Source organism: Oncorhynchus tshawytscha, linkage group LG31 (assembly GCF_018296145.1).
Source record: "Oncorhynchus tshawytscha isolate Ot180627B linkage group LG31, Otsh_v2.0, whole genome shotgun sequence".
Taxonomy (NCBI): domain Eukaryota; kingdom Metazoa; phylum Chordata; class Actinopteri; order Salmoniformes; family Salmonidae; genus Oncorhynchus; species Oncorhynchus tshawytscha.
The window spans coordinates 7,405,556-7,424,294 of NC_056459.1; the positions used below are offsets into that span (position 1 = coordinate 7,405,556).

At 44.0% G+C, this 18,739-nt stretch overlaps 1 protein-coding gene across 6 annotated transcripts; it reads left to right on the forward strand.

Annotated features, from left to right (window-relative positions):
* Nucleotides 1-3,248: 3,248 nt before the first annotated feature.
* On the forward strand, nt 3,249-17,848 carry LOC112229841 (non-homologous end joining factor IFFO1). Of its 6 annotated transcripts, none has more exons than XM_024395924.2 (9): nt 3,257-4,679; nt 8,438-8,498; nt 9,721-9,816; nt 10,085-10,225; nt 10,506-10,690; nt 12,385-12,505; nt 12,971-13,063; nt 13,595-13,725; nt 15,565-17,848. In XM_024395924.2, exons 1-9 carry the CDS (start codon nt 3,661-3,663, stop codon nt 15,725-15,727), a joined length of 2,010 nt encoding a protein of 669 aa, XP_024251692.1. In that variant the 5' UTR covers nt 3,257-3,660; the 3' UTR covers nt 15,728-17,848. The 6 variants fall into 6 exon arrangements, with proteins under 6 accessions (XP_042165827.1, XP_024256555.1, XP_024251692.1 ...); XM_024395925.2 differs by having other exon boundaries at nt 3,261-4,679; nt 10,509-10,690; XM_024395921.2 differs by having other exon boundaries at nt 3,263-4,679; nt 12,968-13,063.
* Nucleotides 17,849-18,739: the final 891 nt, after the last annotated feature.

Consider the following 18,739-nt stretch of genomic DNA (forward strand, 5'->3'; position numbering starts at 1 on the left):
AACTACAAGCTACCCTTGTTTTTGCACCTTTCCTTTAGTTACTGTAAATGTAACACACAACAGGGACTTAATACATAGTAATTTGTTTCCATTTAGGTACATTCTTGTTCTACATGAACAAGGGCCTCAGGCCCCTTATGAAGAGATCAAGAGAGTCATCAAGGAGGCCTCCACAGGACCCATGAAAGGAATTATGGGATGCACAGAGGACCAGGTAAATATTTTCTCATTCCAAGACCCTGCTTGAATACTATCAAATGCATCATTCCTTCCATACTTATAGAAATCACTGTTCGAACATGATTTGATAGGTGTGAGCAAGGGTCTGTGTTGCAGTCCCTAATCATGTCAGTGAGTACCACAATGAAGGAAATAAGGAAGGATGCATTTTAAGACTACATGAACAGGGCTTTCCCTGCTCTCATGAACTGAACCTAAAGGTCATATGAACTAAAACATTTCTGTTTTTCACGTAATAAGCCTGTTGCTCTCCTCTCAGGTGGTTTCCACTGACTTCAATGGTGACAAACGTTCCTCAATCTTCGACGCAGGCGTAGGCATTGCACTTAATGACCACTTTGTCAAGCTGGTCTCATGGTATGTATCCAGACCTACACACACACACACACACACACACACACACACACACACACACAATATATACAATATACATCCCATATACACAATATACATCCCATGACATCTTCCTTCTCCTGAACGGACATCCCACCAGTCCACCGCCAGAGAAAGAACCGGTAGCAAAGTACATAGCAACAGGTTTAAAATAAGTGACATTTCTGTGCAGAGGATGGAGTCTTGTTTTTGCCTGCAAAATATTTCTGTCCACCGCACCGCGCCTTAATTCACTCGGTCACACAATAAAAGTATTCTGTTTGGGAAGTGTCTGTCGTCTTCTGTTGTTGAAGTGTTCTCATGGTACATTCTAGCAGGCTTGTCGTGGTACATTTCATTAAAGCTGCACAGAGGCTGTGAAACAAAGCATTTGGACCATGAATGGCATGCCAAAATCTGCCAGTCATTTGCTCAAGTCTGACAACAGGAACCTTCTTCCACCTATAGTCAACTCATTTAATTAGCATGACAAGATAATGGTTCAACTATTTATTTTCAACAGCTAGCAGTGAAGGCTCCTCAGAGGAGGAAGGTGGGGACCATCCTCAGTGAATTTCCCCAAAATTAAAATGGTAAAACATTTAAAGTTCACCTTTTTAGATCAAACTATACTAAATATAGTCACATGTTGTCACGCTCGTCGTAATGAGTAGACCAAGGCGCAGCGTGTGTAGAGTTCCACATAATTTTAATAAACCGAAACTCACTGAACAAAATAACCAACCAACCAACCGAAACGTGAAGCTACTGTTGTGCACTCAGGCAACTAAATGTACACAAGATCCCACAAACACAAATGAGGAAATGGCTACCTAAATATGATCCCCAGTCAGAGACAACGATAAACAGCTGTCTCTGATTGGGAACCATATCAGGCCAACATAGACATACAAAAAACCTAGATGACCCACCCTAGTCTCTATCACGCCCCAACCAACACAGAGAATAAACAGCTTACTATGGTCAGGGCGTGACAGTTCCCCCCCCAAAGGTGCGGACTCCGACCGCAAAACCTGACTCAATAGGGGAGGGTCCGGGTGGGCATCTACCTTCGGGGGCGGTTCCGGTGCGGGACGAACTACCCACTCCGCTCGCAGATCCGACGTCTTCCTCCATGGTGGCTCTGGTGCGGAGATCGTCGCAGGAGGAACCGGACCGTGGATTGTCGCCGGAGGAACCGGACCGTGGATCGTCGCAGGAGGCTCTGGACTGAGAACCCCTTCTGTTGGCTCTAGACTGAGAACCCCTGCTGTTGGCTCCGGACTGCAGACCGTTGCTGGAGGTTCCGGACCGCAGACCGTCTCATGAGGTTCCGGACCGCAGACCGTCTCATGAGGTTCCGGACCATAGACCGTCTCAGGAGGTTCCGGACTGTGGACTGTCGTTGGAGGCTCCGGACTGTGGACCATCGTTGGATGTTCCGGACTGTGGACCGTAGTTGGAGGCTCTGGCCTGGGAACTGTCGCCGGAAGCTCTGGGCTGGGAACTGTCGCCGGAAGCTCTGGACTGTGGAGGCGCACTGGAGGCCTGATGCGCGGTGCGGGCATTGGTGGTACCGGGCTGGTGACACACAATTCAGGGCGAGTGCGGGGAGCAGGCACAGGACGTACTGGACTGTGGAGGCACATTGGAGGTCTGGAGCGTAGAGCTGGCACAACGCGTCCTGGCTGGATGCTCACTTTAGCCCGACAAGTGCGCGGCGCTGGCACAGGACGCACTGGGCTGTGAAGGCGTACTGGCGATACAGTGCGTAGAGCCGGCGCAGGATATCCTGGACCGAGGAGACGTACTGGAGACCAGGAGCGCTGAGCCGGCACAACCCGTCCTGGCTGAATGCTCCCTTTAACTACTACTTAAAGGGATAGCTTTCTGGGTTTTTACTGCAATCCTAATTGGTTTGTGTTCTAACTTATTTAAAATACAGACGACTTGTTTAAAATACAGGCTCTACAGAAAGCCCTAATGAAGTAAACTATGTATGGCTTGGGAGTAAAGACATATACTAAAAATCTTTGGGAAAAGTTATGTTCCATAAACGTAGATGAACACAGATCTTCTGGAGTGATACACAAGATAAGTCAGGAATTCATGACCAACAGCAACATCTATCCACACTAAGAGGGCGTGGCCTGTCAGCAAGTCACACTCTTCTCTCCACTGATCCAATTGACAACATTCAACTTTTTTTTTAGTATGTTCTCTATTGCTTTTATGTATGTGTCAAATAAAATCAAATGTATTTTACCATATTTCAGCCCTCCTCGATCAAACAACAGGAAATTGTGTAATGGAGCATGTGTAGCAAACATTTCAACTAGGTGTAGGCCTACTTTTGCCCAAAGCACAGTCCAAACGTTTCAGTAAGCCAGTAGCCCATAGCTTTTAGACAATATGAGCAGAGAACCTTACAGGCAACGTTATTATGGGCTCTCTCTGACGTCCCCAATGGATGCTGAAGGTGCCGTAAAACTCCTAAACCGTGAGCCATTTTTGATTGAAATAATGGTGACAAAGCTAGACTTACAGACAATAATGCCATTGATATTACTCACGTGTAGGGTCAAATAAACACACAATGTGACATTAATGAAACGTGTCGAGAATTTACTCAAGCCAAGCAGTAGGTGATTGCGCGTTTACTCTAGTCATGGCGGTAGTTAAAACCCGCAGTAGCTTGTTAATTTCTGCCTGGCCATGGTCTTGACTGTACTGTTACATCGCCAGACATCCCTACGCCAAAGTTAGTAGTTGCGCTGCGGCCAGCCAGGTAGCCTTCACCGCTTGATTTGCTGCGGCTTTTTCAGTCACAGACGGGTGTAATTTTAAGACGTGGAATATTCTACTTGTTCAATAGCACCTTTTTACCTATAGCCTATAAATTATTTGATTTTGTTCAGTTATCTTATTCTGTCCTGGTAGGACGCATGTGCTAACTCTTCACAGGGCAAGGCTATTAGGGATAGAGCAAGTGAGGCCATTATTTGCATCAGGAGTTAGCTTTCAAGCTAAATTAAGAAGTCTGTTTTCATGCCGGATTTCGAACATTTCAGATTTTCATATGCAAGCATGAATCCGTTATTGGGGGAGAACGCGTACCTGGTTCAGCAACAGCAGCATAACCAGATGGGCAGCAATTCGGATTCTTCCATGACAGGCCTAGACTCATACGGTGCACCTGACTCAGGCTTCATCTTGGGTGAGCACACTGGCTTTGGACAAGATGGGCTATCTGGCCTGGAATTTAGTGCGCTGCCACCTTCGGGACTCGGGTATCTGCACCTGAACAACATGCACCGTGCGCCGCCGCCCCCCGCAGCGATGGCCCTGCGTAATGACTTGGGCTCCAACATCAGTGTTCTCAAGACCTTGAATTTGCGCTTCCGCTGCTTTTTGGCTAAAGTTCATGAGCTGGAGCGTCGGAATAAAGCTTTGGAGAAGCAGCTTCAGCAGGCTTTGGAAAATAATGAGGACAATTCAGGAGAAGGACACAGGAAAAAGCCATTGACTAAGGAAATGGGAGTCCAGACTGGTTTCGTAGGGTCCATCGCAGTTAGGCCCGGACATATCCCCCTCCAGAACGTCAATAATTCTGCATACCTGCCCGGAGGCCTTCTCTCTCCATCACTCAACAGGGCTACAACTCCCGTCTTTGAGTCCAACAGCAAATCAGTATTTAGGAACTCGACTCTGACTGACTCGAATTGCAACCTCAATTCCAACCAACTCACTCCACATATTTCCATCAGTCCTTTATTAACCCCTACCGATCCTTGCGAGACGATATCCAACATTAACGAGAAATATTTCCGTTTTGGGACTGGTATGTGTACTAACCCGCCTCCCCGGTTCCTTCCCGGCGCCGTTTGGTCCTACAACCACGACCGCAGATTTGGCGCGGGGAGGGATTCGCGCATAACAGGCACGGGTGTGCCTTGTGCCCAAACGGACGGAGTAGGTGTACAAATCGACACCATCACCCCTGAGATACGGGCCCTGTACAACGTGTTGGGCAAGGTGAAACGAGAGAGGGATGAGTATAAACGCAGGTATGGATGAAGCGGTCTAACCATTATAGTTAAAGGCTTGGGGCTTTAAGCCTATGTTATTGTCAACTGTAGGCCTGATGTGTGATGTCATTTATTGTCTCTATACCCCAGGATTGGCCAACCCTCCTCCTGGAGAGTGAAGGGGTTGTGCAGGCTTTTTTCCCCCCAGCCCTGCTCTAATTACACACCCGATTCTACTAATCAGTGATCCTTTTTATAGTTACAGATACCATAACATCTGTGTCCTTCTGCCAGAGTCTTGTCTAACAGTAACCTGATTTGAGCCTAATCAACCATAGTGTGTTTTTGCTTTCTTAGAACTGAGTTGAAATGAAGAGGCATCATCATCATCCTCCATAAGATGGCTTCTGGTTTTAGCCAATCTACTTTTTGTCTTCAAATTGCCCCTGTACCAAGTGATATGCCATTACAAAGCTTCACTAAAGGCTGGTTGGGGATCATAGTTCAAACATGGTTAATTACAGCGTTTAAAAGAACAGCACTGGCCAAACTCTTATCCAATAGGAGATTATCTAGAGTGGGCTGAATTGGCTGGGGAGAAGTCAGCAGTACAATGTTTTTTCTCTCTCACATGGCCTCTCTCTCTCTCTCGCGCGCTCTCCCTCTCCCTCCTCCGCCCATCTGCGTTTCGTCTCACCACCTGCAATGCAGCACTGTACTGAAACCTGTGACCGCTAGTGGGGCCGCTAGCAGCTGTTCACATTATTCTCTCTTTTTCTTGTTCCCACTTTCTCTTCCTCTCTCACACTCTCTCTATCACTCCCTCTCTTGCTCTCTTTTTCTCACTTGAACCCTCTCCCACTCTATTTCTCTCTTCCACACACAAACTCCCTGTTTCTCTCTCTCTCTCTCTCTCTCTCTCTCTCTCTCTCTCTCTCTCTCTCTCACCCCCTCTACCCATTGCACTCGCCTTCTGCAGCATCTGTGAGAGGATGCTGACATCACTAAATGACACCAGTAACCTTCACTACAGCCTATAATCAACTGTCTGAATGTTAATGGCAACAAGGCAACGTCAACTCTCTGTTCACCAGCCTCTATGCCTTGCCAGCTGAAACACCTTCCTCTAATTCTCTTTTATTGAGAAGGTCAAATTGTTCAACATGGGAACATTTCCAACCATCTGCCTTAGATCGCATGAAAAACAACTGTCTCATAACAATACAGTAACATACAATGAGTTTTTGTGTAATAAGTCTCCAGGGGGCTGTGTGAAGCTAGAATAGAATGCAACTTCATTTTCCATTCAACTTATACAGTGTATACCTAAGGCAAAACCGAAAGTAGGGTTCAAGTTATCTTTATTGTCCCAATTGGGAAATTTGTTGTGCAGTCAGGGTTCAACAATAAAAAACAACAACATTAAAAACAGTGACAACCGTATACAGGTGAAGTCGGAAGTTTACATACACTTAGGTTGGAGTCATTAAAACTCGTTTTTCAACCACTCCACACATTTCTTGTAAACAAACTATAGTGCATGACACAAGTCATTTTTCCAAAAATAGTTTACAGACAGATTATTTTGCTTATAATTCACTGTATCACAATTCCAGTGGGTCAGAAGATTACATTCACTAAGTTGACTGGGCCTTTAAACATCTTGGAAAATTACAGAAAATTATGTAATGTCTTTAGAAGCTTCTGATAGGCTAATTGACAACATTTGAGTCAATTGGAGGTGTACCTGTGGATGTATTTCAAGGCCTACCTTCAAACTCAGTGCCTCTCTGCTTGACATTGTGGGAAAATCAAAAGAAATCAGCCAAGACCTCAGAAAAAAAATTGTAGACCTCCACAAGTCTGGTTTGTTCATGGGAGCAATTTCCAAATGCCTGAAGGTACCACACTCATCGGTACAAACAATAGTACGCAAGTATAAACACCATGGGACCATGCAGCCGTCATACCGCTCAGGAAGGAGATGCGTTCTGTCTCCTAGAGATGAACGTACTTTAGTGCAAAAAGTGCAAATCAATCCCTGAACAACAGCAAAGGACCTTGTGAAGATGCTGGAGGAAACAGGTACAAAAGTATCTATATCCACAGTAAAACGATCCTATATCAACATAACCTGAAAGGCTGTTCAGCAAAGAAGAAGCCACTGCTCCAAAACCGCAATAAAAAAAGCCAGACTACGGTTTGCAACTGCACTTGGGGACAAAGATCGTACTTTTTGGAGAAATGTCCTCTGGTCCGATGAAACAAAAAATAGAACTGTTTGGCCATAATGACCATCGTTATGTTTGGAGGAAAAAGGGGGAGATCGTTGCAAGACGAAGAACACCATCCCAACCACGAAGTATGGGAGTGGCAGCATCATGTTGTGGGGGTGCTTTGCTGCAGGAGGGGCTGGTGCACTTCACAAAATAGATGTTATCATGAGGTAGGAAAATGATGTGGATATATTGAAGCAACATCTCAAGACATCAGTCAGGAAGTTAGAGCTTAGTTGCAAATTGGTCTTCCAAATAGACAATGACCCAAAGCATACTTCCAAAGTTGTGGCAAAATTACTTGAGGACAACAAAGTCAAGGTATTGGAGTGACCTCAATCCTATAGAAGATTAGTGGGCAGAATTGAAAAAGCGTGTGCGAGCGAGGAGGCCTACTAACCTGACTCAGTTACACCAGCTCTGCCAGGAGGAATGGGCCAAAATTCACCCAACTTATTGTGGGAAGCTTGTGAAAGGCTACCCAAAATGTTTGACCCAAGTTAAACAATTTAAAGGCATTGCTGTTAACAACAGGCTACTGTTCCGTAACACAGCTGAGTAAGGGAGATTAGGCACACAACGTGGATATACAAACTCCATTAAACTTTAGAATGAACTGGGTGGTTCGAGCCCTGCATGCTGATTGGCTCACAGCTGTGGTATATCAGACCGTATTCCAAGGGTATGACGAAACATTTATTTTTACTGGTCTAGTTATTTTGGTAATACAGGAGGTTGGTGGCAGCTTAATTGGGGAGAATGGGCTCGTGGTAATGACTGGAGTGGAATCAGTGGAACGGTATCAAATACACCAAATACATGGTTTCCATGGTGTTTGATGCCATTCCATTTGCGTTGTTCCAGCCCTTGTTATGAGCCGTCCTTCCCTCAGTAGCCTCCACGGTTGGTAACTAGTTTATAATAGCAATAAGGCACCTCTGGGGTTTGTGATGTATGGCCAATATACCACACACCCTTGGGCCTTATTGGTTAATTGAACCGCATGAGCACAACACTGTAGCCTATAGGAGATGGTATTAGGCTGTCTGCCTGGTTTCTATCTGTTATTTGGAACTTTTTTACATACATTTTTTATTTTACCTTTATTTAACTAGGCAAGTCAGTTAAGAACAAATTCTTATTTACAATGACGGTCTACCGGGGAACAGTGGGTTAACTGCCTTGTTCAGGGGCAGAATTACATATTTTTACCTTGTCAGCTTGGGGATTCGATCCAGTGTTACTATGATACTATTTGTGAGACATTGTGGCCTTTGACAACGTTATCTACACTGAGTTACAGATGGTCGGGAAAATTGAGGTACTAGAATAGCCTAAATAGACAATAATGGTGATTGTGGGATTGAACTGCTAAAATTGGGTGTGTAATTGGAAGTTGTCTCCCCAGAAGAGACAGTGATGATAGTGCGATGTTGTGGTGATGACTTCCTCATCCATCTCCATTCTCATCTATATGATCACTGTGTGTGTGTGTGTGTGTGTGTGTGTGTGTTTCAACAGATGGGAGGAAGAATATACATTCAGAGTGGACCTCCAGGAGAAAGTGGCTGAGCTGGAGGAGGTAAGCCCTTAGCTGTGTCAATGATAAAGGGCAACAGTTTAACTTTCGTCCGTCCCCGAACCAGGGACCCTCTGCACACACCGACAACAGTCACCCACGAAGCATCGTTACCCATCAGAGCGAGTGACGTCACCGATTGAAACGCTATTAGCGCGCACCACCGCTAACTAGCTAGCCATTTCACATCGGTTACCCTCACCCCCCTTTTGATCTCCTCCTTTTCCACAGCAACCAGTGATCCGGGTCAACAGCATCAATGTAACAGTTTAACTTTTGTCCATCCCCTCGCCCCGGGCTCGAACCAGGGATCCTCTGCACAACGACAACAGTAACCCGCGAATCATCGTTACCCATCGCGCCACAAAAGCCGCGGCCTCTGCAAGGGGAACCACTATTTCAAGGCCTCAGAGCGAGTGATGTCACTGATTGAAACGCTATTAGCGCGCACCACCGCTAACTAGCTAGCCATTTCACATCGGTTACACATACATGTTTTAATAAATTACATATAGCCATTGATTCTTGGAAAACAAAACATATGTAAATGCCTCGTGAGCTTAGTTCAACAGTCAAACCCCCTCAGAACCCAAAATAGAAGTGGGTTTTACTCCATTGTTGGTAAACAATGTAATTGTAAACAAACACTGTATAATGTAGCTTTAAAACATGGTAAAACTATCATTTTGAGCTCATGGATGGTGAGTCCTTGTGTCCATAGCACCATCTATGAATTTGATAGTGGTTGCATTTCTCCGAACACCCCATCCCTAAGCTGTGTACCTAAAAAGCTGGAGGGCGACTGCTTTGTTATCGTTTGAACTGCAGGTTACCCCTTTTAAAATTTCCCATCACACTAACATTATGATTCCACCTCAGATCAGCTGGGTTGATTGGAAAGCAGTAGTAGAGAGATAGTGTATTGTGTAACTTGAGCTGGAAAGAACTACAAATGAACTATGCAATACACCACCCATTCTATTTATTATGCATACTTATAATCAGTTATGTTATGTCATACTTGCAATGCAAATGGTGTGTGTGTGTGTGTGTGTGTGTGTGTGTGTGTGTGTGTGTGTGTGTGTGTGTGTGTGTGTGTGTGTGTGTGTGTGTGTGTGTGTGTGTGTGTGTGTGTGTGTGTGTGTGTGTGTGTGTGTGTGTGTGTGTGTGTGTGTGTGTGTGTGTGTGTGTGCGTGTGTGTGTGCATGTGTGTGTGTGTGTACAGGATCTCCAGGAGAGTGAGGTGTGTCAGGATGAGCTGGCTCTCAGGGTGAAACAGCTGAAAGCTGAGCTGGTCCTCTTCAAAGGCCTAATGAGCAACGTGAGTCCCTCATAGCAACGTTGGAATAGCTCACTCAAGTTGTTGAGATTTGTATACCTCAAAAGTAGTCCCATGAGAGATGGCTTAGAATAGGAGTTTTGCCCTACTCACTTTTGAGTTATAAAATCGTAGAACATCTCTAATTGGTAACACATTGGTGCGGTTTACTTCAAAAATGTATTTTAAAATACAAATAAGATTTGGGAACACGTATTTCCTATTGCGATGGTCACTCACTCTCCTCTCCTTCTCTCTCTCTCTCTATCAGAACCTGTCAGATCTGGACAGTAAGATCCAGGAGAAGGCCATGAAGGTGGACATGGACATCTGTAGACGCATCGACATCACAGCTCGCCTGTGTGATGTGGCCCAGCAGAGGAACTGTGAAGACATGATCCAGATCTTCCAGGTCAGGACTGCTTATAGGCCACTATACAACTAACTATACTATATGTTAGGTAGCCCCTAGACACTGATATGAGATCAGTTTAGCGTTTACCACCATAATGGTTAAGTGTAGGATTTTCCCAAGGTAAGATGATTCTAGATCTGTTGGAGCAATCGTCGATTGGTATAATTACAGCATGACCCATTCTGTGGAAGCAAGTCCACTCATATCTTCTAGGTCAACTCATGTTAATTGCACCTTTATCACACTGCTATTACACTGTTATTCCACCTTTATCTAGCAGATGGCCACACCTCCTTCCACTCTGACTCGCCGGCCCCGAAAGCAGGCGGCCCAGTCGGTTAAAGGCGGTGATGGGGATGAACCAACCAGCATCTCTGAGAGCGAGAGGGGCAATGATGAGGAGTCATGTAGCACGTCAGCCAATCAGATCAACGAGGAGATGCAGAGGATGCTGAACCAGCTGTGAGTCCTAACTATGTGGAAATGGTCAGCAATCGAGGTCTGATAAAGTCTCAATCACCACAACTGGGGAGACACTCTAAATTTCAGACCATGATTATTTGAATCAGGACTGTTAGAGTTGGTCTGGATTAAAAGCTTGCACACTGCTCATCACCAGGACTAGTCTGTCACTTGTAAGCAATGAGCGGACCAGAGTCGGCCAGTAAACTACACTGAACAAAAATATAAACGCAACACGCAACAATTTCATATAAGAGTTCATGAGTTCATATAAGGAAATCAGTCAATTGAAATAAATTAATTAGGCCCTAATCTATGGATTTCACATGACTGGGAATACAGATATGCATCTGTTGGTCACAGATACCTTAATAAAATTGGTAGGGGCGTGGATCAGAAAACCAGTCAGTATCTGGTGTGACCACCATTTACCTCATGCAACCCAACACATCTCATTCGCATAAAGTTGATCAGGCTGTTGATTGTGGTCTGTGGCATGTTGTCCCACTCCTCTTCAATGGCTGTGTGAAGATGCTCGATATTGGTGAAACTGGAAGACGCTGTCGTACACGTCGATCCAGAGCATCCAAAACTTGTTCAATGGATGACATCTGGTGAGTATGCAGGCCATGGAAGAACTGGGACATTTTCAGCTTCCAGGAATTATGTACAGAATATGAGGTGATGGCGGCGGATGAATGGCACGACAACGGGCCTGAGGATCTCGTCACGGTATCTCTGTGCATTCAAATTGCCAACGATAAAATACAATTGCATTCGTTGTCCTTAGCTTATGCCTGTCCATACCATAACCCCACTGCCACCATGGGGCACTCTGTTGAAAACTGTCGCATCAGCAAACCGCTCGCCCACACAGCGCCATACACGCTGTCTGCCATCTGCCCAGTACAGTTGAAACCGGGATTCATCGATGAAGGGCACACTTCTCCAGCCTGCCAGTTGCCATCAAAGGTGAGCATTTGCCCACTGAAGTTGGTTTCAACGCCGAACTGCAGTCAGGTTAAGCCCCTGATGACGATGACGAGCACACAGATGAGCTTCCCTGAGGCGGTTTCTGATAGTTTGTGTAGAAATTCTTTGGTTGTGAAAACCCACAGTTTCATCAGCCGTTTGGGTGGCTCATCTCAGACCATCCCACAGGTGAAGAAGCCGGATGTGTAGGGCCTTGGCTGGCGTGGTTACACGTGGTCTGCGGTTGTGAGGCCGGATGGATGTAATGCCAAGTTCTCGAAAACGATGTTGCAGGGGGCTTACGGTAGAGAAATTAACATTCAATTCTCTGGCAACAGCTCTGATGGACATTCCTGCAGTCAGCATGCCAATTGCATGCTCCCTCAAAACTTGAGACATCTGTGGCATTGTGTTGTGTGACAGAACTGCACATTTTAGACTGGCCATTTATTGTCCCAAACACAAGGTTCACCTGTGTAATGATCCTGCTGTTTGATCAGCTTCATGATATGCCACACCTGTCAGGTGGATGGATTATCTTGACAAAGGAGAAATTCTCACTAGCAGGAAAAATGAGAGAATAAAGCTTTTTGTGCGTATGGAACATTTCTGGGATCTTTTATTTCAGCCCATGAAACATGGGACCAACACTTTACATGTTGCGTTTATATTTTTGTTCAGTGTGTAAATATATGTACAACTAGTAAGCCATACTATTGCAGGAGGGAGTGTGAGTTTGAGGACGACTGTGACAGCCTGGCCTGGGAGGAGACTGAGGAGACTCTGCTGCTGTGGGAGGATTTTCCAGGATACACTCTGGGAGCAGTGGAGACCCAGGGAGAGGTAGGCCACTATACCTGCCACTAGCCACTGGCTGATTTAAGTTTTGTATTTACCACTGTAATGGTTCATGTTAGGAGCTGGCTCGGTAAGCTGATCCCAGAACTGTGTTAAAGGGCGTGTTTCACTGTACTTCCTGCTTATGAATTATTCTTATGGTTGGGCCGCCTTGTCTATGTGTCTCTGTCCTACTTTAAACATTGCATGTATGACTGTGACATTGATATGTCCTGATCCGTGGATCACAGTGTAAATGAGATAAGCTGGTAGCAAACACACACAGAGGCAGGGCAATAGAGACACTTTGGAATTGAGCTGTACTTATGCAATGGATTGGCAGTATATTACATTTCCATATACTGATTGACATTCCTTTTATCTCATGTATATTAGGCAAATAAGCACAAAACAATGTCTTTCTCTCTCTCTCACACGCACACACACACATGCACACACACCACGCAGCAGCAGGAGGAGTCCATAGAGAAGGTGATAAAGGACACAGAGTCCCTCTTCCAGACTAGAGAGAAGGAGTATCAGGAGACAATCGACCAGATCGAGGTGAGACACACCCAAACATACAAAAGCCCTTCTCTAAGTACCACAGTTGTCCCCCTGGAGATTGTACAATATGAGGACTTTGCTGCAGGATAAGGCTATTTATAAGCCTGCAGAGATGTAAACAGAGCCGTAAATACATAGACGTTTCTCTGGGATGATTAAATTATGGAAATGAACAAGTCAGCCATTCCATGTGCTTACATGAATCACTGTTGAAATGAGTTCCTATGTAGATGATAAGATACATTGAAGTAACAAATTGAAGGTAGTGTAGTCTTTCCAGAAGCTCTCCTCTTGCTTGCTCATTTGCTAGTTTCTCTGTTCCCCGTGGCAACGATAGGAAGGACAAATACAATCGACCTAAAAGAAGACAACAAACTAGAAAAAAAAAGATTTATGCAAACGACTGCAGCCTTTTGGTTTTGCGCTTGCAAAGATCCTGCCCCTCATCACTCCAACATGTTTGTGGTGACACTTCAACACCAGAAAGCAAACTTACAGTATGGATTGTCTCACGTTACGTCTCCACAGTTGGAGCTGGCCACGGCTAAGAGTGACATGAACCGACACCTGCACGAGTACATGGAGATGTGTTCCATGAAGCGAGGCCTGGACGTGCAGATGGAGACGTGCAGGAGACTCATCACCCAGAGTGGGGACAGGTATCAGACACCTCCGCATGGTGCTGAACGCTCACCCTAAACGCTCAGAAAGATACCCTAGGTTTGAGATACCTGTATGAGATATCCAATAGGTCAACGAGATACCTAGAGATACCCTAGGGATACCTAGAGATACCCTGGTATTAGATACCAGAAAGAGGTCAAAGATAGCAAGATGTCAAATCAAAATCAAATGTTAATTTGTCCCATGTGCCGAATACAACAGGTGTAGGCTTTACCACGAAATGTTTACTTACAAGCCCTTAAACCAACAATGCAGTTTTAAGAAAATAAGAGTTAAGAAAAGATTTACTAAATAAACTAAAGTAAAAAAAGTAACACAATAAAATAACAATTATGAAGCTATATACAGGGGGTACCGGTATCAAATCAAATTTTATTGGTCACATACACATGGTTAGCAGATGTTATTGCGAGTGCAGCGAAATGCTTTTGCTTCTAGTTCCGACAGTGCAGCAATATCTAACAAGTTATCTAACAATTCCACAACAACTACCTCATACACACAAATATAAGTAAAGGGATGGAATAAGAATATATACATATAAATATATGGATGAGCGATGACCAAGCGGCATAGGCAAAATGCAATAGACTGTATACAATACAGTATATATGCGATGAGTAATGCACGATATGTAAACATTATTAAAGTGTCATTATTAAAGTGACTAGTGTTCCATTTATTAAAGTGGCCAATGATTTCAAGTCTGTATGTAGGCAGCAGCTTCACTGTGCTAGTGATGGCTGTTTCACAGTCTGATGGCCTTGAGAAAAAAAGCTAGTTTTCAGTCTCTCGGCCCCAGCTTTGATGCACCTGTACTGACCTCGTCTTCTGGATGGTAGTGGGGTGAACAAGCAGTGGCTCGGGTGGTTGTCCTTGATGATCTTTTTGGCCTCCTGTGACATTGGGTGCCGTAGGTGTTCAGGAGGGCAGGTAGTTTGTCCCCGGTCATACGTTATGCAGACCTCACTACCCTCTGGAGAGCCCTGCGGTTATGGGGCAGCCCGGCAGGATGGGTGCCATAGGTATCCTGTAAAAGTTTGTGAGGGTTTTAGGTAACAAGCCAAATTTCTTCAGCCTCCTGAGGTTGAAGAGATGCTGTTGTGCCTTCTTCACCACACTGTCTGTGGTCACATTGGCACGGTACCGAGTTGGCGGTACAGGTTAGTCGTAGTAATTGAGGTAATATGTACATGTAGGTAGGGGTAAAGGGACTATGCATGGATAGTAAACGGGGAGGGGGGGTCAATACAAATAGTCTGGGTAGCCATTTGATTCATTGTTCAGCAGTCGTATGGCTTGGGGGTAGAAGCTAATGAGCCTTTTGGACCTAGATTTGGCACTCAGGTTAACTCTTTAATTCTCCCAACTGTACTGATAGATTTCATACAGTATATTAAAGAGACGTGGATGTAGGTCTGTCTATGCAATACTAGACAGACGGAAATGCTAGTGACAGAAGAACAATATTCTATTCCACGATGCCAGAGGGATAAGTACAACATATCATACATTGGCAGCGATAAACACACAAGATTGTAGACAGGTATACACAATGGAGAATGCAGGTACTGTGGTTAGCCACACTGTACCATCGTTACATTGACCCATCTGTGAGTATGGTAGCCTGGTCCCAGATCAGTTTGTGCTGTTTTGCCATCTCCTATGGTCATTATTACTCCAATGACCATAGGAGTTGGCAAGACGTCTCAACAGATTTGGGACCAGGCTATGAATACGGACCGTTGAGTCATCTTGTCTCGAGAACATTCATTGCCTGTTATCTTGACTCCACCTCTCTGTCTCCCTTTCAGGAAATCTCCCCCTCTCATTACTGCGGCAATGGAAGACTCTGATGACGGAGAGAAGGAGTGGAAAAAGGCGTCCCCACCCGCAGACTCGGAAAGTGATGAACCCTACTGTGAAACACAGGTTAATAGTGGTACGGTCCCTCACTTACCATGGAGGAAGTCCTAATCCTTCCTGATGATGCCCTGTAGATGTACCATAGTCTGGATAGTGCTGCTGTTTACATTTTTTGCCATCAATTATGTAAAACTGGCAGACTCTTTCCAGGGCCATATGTCATCACTGCCCTCTTGTGGTTCAGGTTATTAAAACACCTAATCTGAGGATAGGACTAAATGGAAAACATTTCAATGAATTTCTTAACATTGTGCTATTTATATCTCTTCTTATATGATATGAACGATCAAAATATATACATTTTTGTTAAGTTTGCACATTGACCTTGCTGTTTGTAGCAAGGTCCAACCAAAAACTATTTGCACACAGTTTTTGTGGAATAAATGCCTTATGTTACATTGCAGTTACAGATTTGAAACCACAGCTGCATTTTTGAAGGCAAACAAAAAAAAAGTTAGCAAACTATTTGCACAGGATAAGTCATTATCTAGTAGCCTGTTGCAGTCAAACAAAATGAGCATTTGCAATGTGCTAAAGGGAAAGGACCTAGCTGTTGATAGTCATCTATGAAAATGTCTTTTCTTCATAATTAATGTCCTTCTCATGATCTATTTTCCCTTTTTAAAAGAATGGATACCACTTCTAGGAAACCTGTAGAAAGATTGCTTTAAATCCTTCAACATTCGTATATACACAACATGTTATTAACAGAAGTTCACAACATTTTGTATTTATGTTGGATTTATTATCATTTACTAGATTTGATTACATATTCATACATACTTGATTCATTTATTTCAGCACTTTTTCAGTCATCATTGAAATTCAGATAGCTAAGTATTTATTTTATATTAAAATAACTATAAAGAAAGTATGATAGTTGATAGATTTTTTTAAAAATATGAAATGCAGAGGATAATATTATGTCGTTTTGCAAAGATAATTCACAAAAGCCATTGCTATAAAGTTTAGAGTCCAAAGTAAAACATTGGTACCGTTAGCTTTGCACTGTCATGCACATTGCTGCGATTCCAAGCTATAAGCAAACATAGAAGCATACTGCATTAGACCCATGGACAGTGTTGATATCACAACCCACATAAATAAGTCCTACAAAAGCACACACTCAATGCTAGCGTATCAATCCCCAGCCAGCAGTGACTTTATCTTGAACTCAAAAAAGCTCTCTGATCAATCAACGTGGGAATCAGACTGCTATTTTGGTGCACTTTTAAAATGGACAGCCAAGAGGTATGAGTTTAAAGGGAGAAGTAGGCTAGAGTAGATGTTGGTCCTGTTCAGGACAATCTAACATACTGCTAGCAGGCGAATAACTTCTTTGGGAGCTCGTTCAAGGGCACTCAAACTGTGACGTGTTTTTATGTAGTAGCACATGAGACCTTCATTATCCGAACACGGTCAGTGTGTTTAACCATCTGCTTTGTGAGATCTGTGGTTTTGTCTCTGGATGTGGCACAGTTTCATTGCACTTGAACATGCTCAGTGTTTACAGTTGGAGAAAACGTAAAACAAACAAACATATCTAGGGCTCGATTCAAATCAGTAGCCCGGAAGATCAGCGTTACAGAGCGATTGACATTGAAAATAATGTCTTCGCGGTAATCGCTGCATGTGTCGGCTCAATCAGAAACGACCTTTACATTTCAATCACACTACAACACAGATTGTCCGCGCTCCGGATTGAATCGAGCCGCTCCTTTGTTTATTGATGTCTGAAAGCCCATTGTAAATACTCCCCCCCCATATTGTACAGTTTGTAAATCTCCATATATAGGTTGCACAAAAGGATCTATATTCAACAGTAATGATATACACTGTATAAAAAATGCAAACATATAACACCTGTACTAGCTGTTACTGAATGTAAATAACATGTCAATGTACACTGAGAAGACAAATCCATGCAAGAGAAGCCAGGAATGCATGGAAGAGATTTCAGAAAGCGATTTCGGACAGTATGAGTGAAAAAGGTGGCCATTGTATAGGGAGTGTCTTTGCGTGTTCTGAGACTAGCTTCGTTGGTGTGCATGTACCTCTGTCTAGTGCTGTCTGTCTTGTATCGCAAGAATGTTTCAGAGTTTACTTGTTCGCCTCTCTGGGGAATCAAAACATATCTTTCATATTATAAAACTTGAATGTCTGCCTAGTAAATTCTCTCATCTTTACCGCAAAAGAGTAAACACGGACGAAAACAACAGCAGCAAAAGCCGTCTTAAAACTTGCATCGCCATAGCCATCAATAGACTGCCATACCTCGTCATGCAACTGTGTACAGAAGCTCAGCAAGTAAACTTTTGAAAACATCAATGTTGAAATATGAATATTAGCAACAGCTGTGTGAGAATTACGATTATATGTGGTGAAAGAGTTGAACATTACATTTCCAGTCTCAAATTATATACACGGAGTATACCAAACATTAGGAACAACTTCCTAATATTGAAACAGACCCAATTCATCGGGGAATGGACTCTACAAGGTGTCGAAGGTGTTCCACAGGGATTCTGGCCCATGTTGACTCCAATGCTTCCGACAGTTGTGTCAGGTTGGCTGGATGTCCTTTGGGTGGTGGACCATTCTTGACGGGAAACTGTTGAGCGTGAAAAACCCAGCAGCGTTGCTGTTCTTGACACCAACCGGTGTGCCTGGCACCGACTACCATACCCCATTCAAAGGCACTTAAATCTTTTGTCTTGCCAATTCACCCTCTGAATGGTACACATACACAATCCTTGTCTCAATTGTCTCAAGGCTTAAAGATCATTCTTTAACGTGTCACCTCCCCTTCATCTACACTGATTTGAAGTGGATTTAACAAGTGACATCAATAAGGGATCATAGCGTTCACGCAGGGGTGGGCAACTCCAGTCCTCGGGGGCCTGATATGTGTCACTTTTTCTCGATCCCTAGCAAACACATCTGATTAATCTAATTGTATTCTAAACTGAAGATCATGATTAGGTGATTATGGGAGTCAGGTGTTTTAGACGGGGCAGGGGCAAAACTGTGACACCAAATCAGGCCCCCGAGGACTGGAATTGC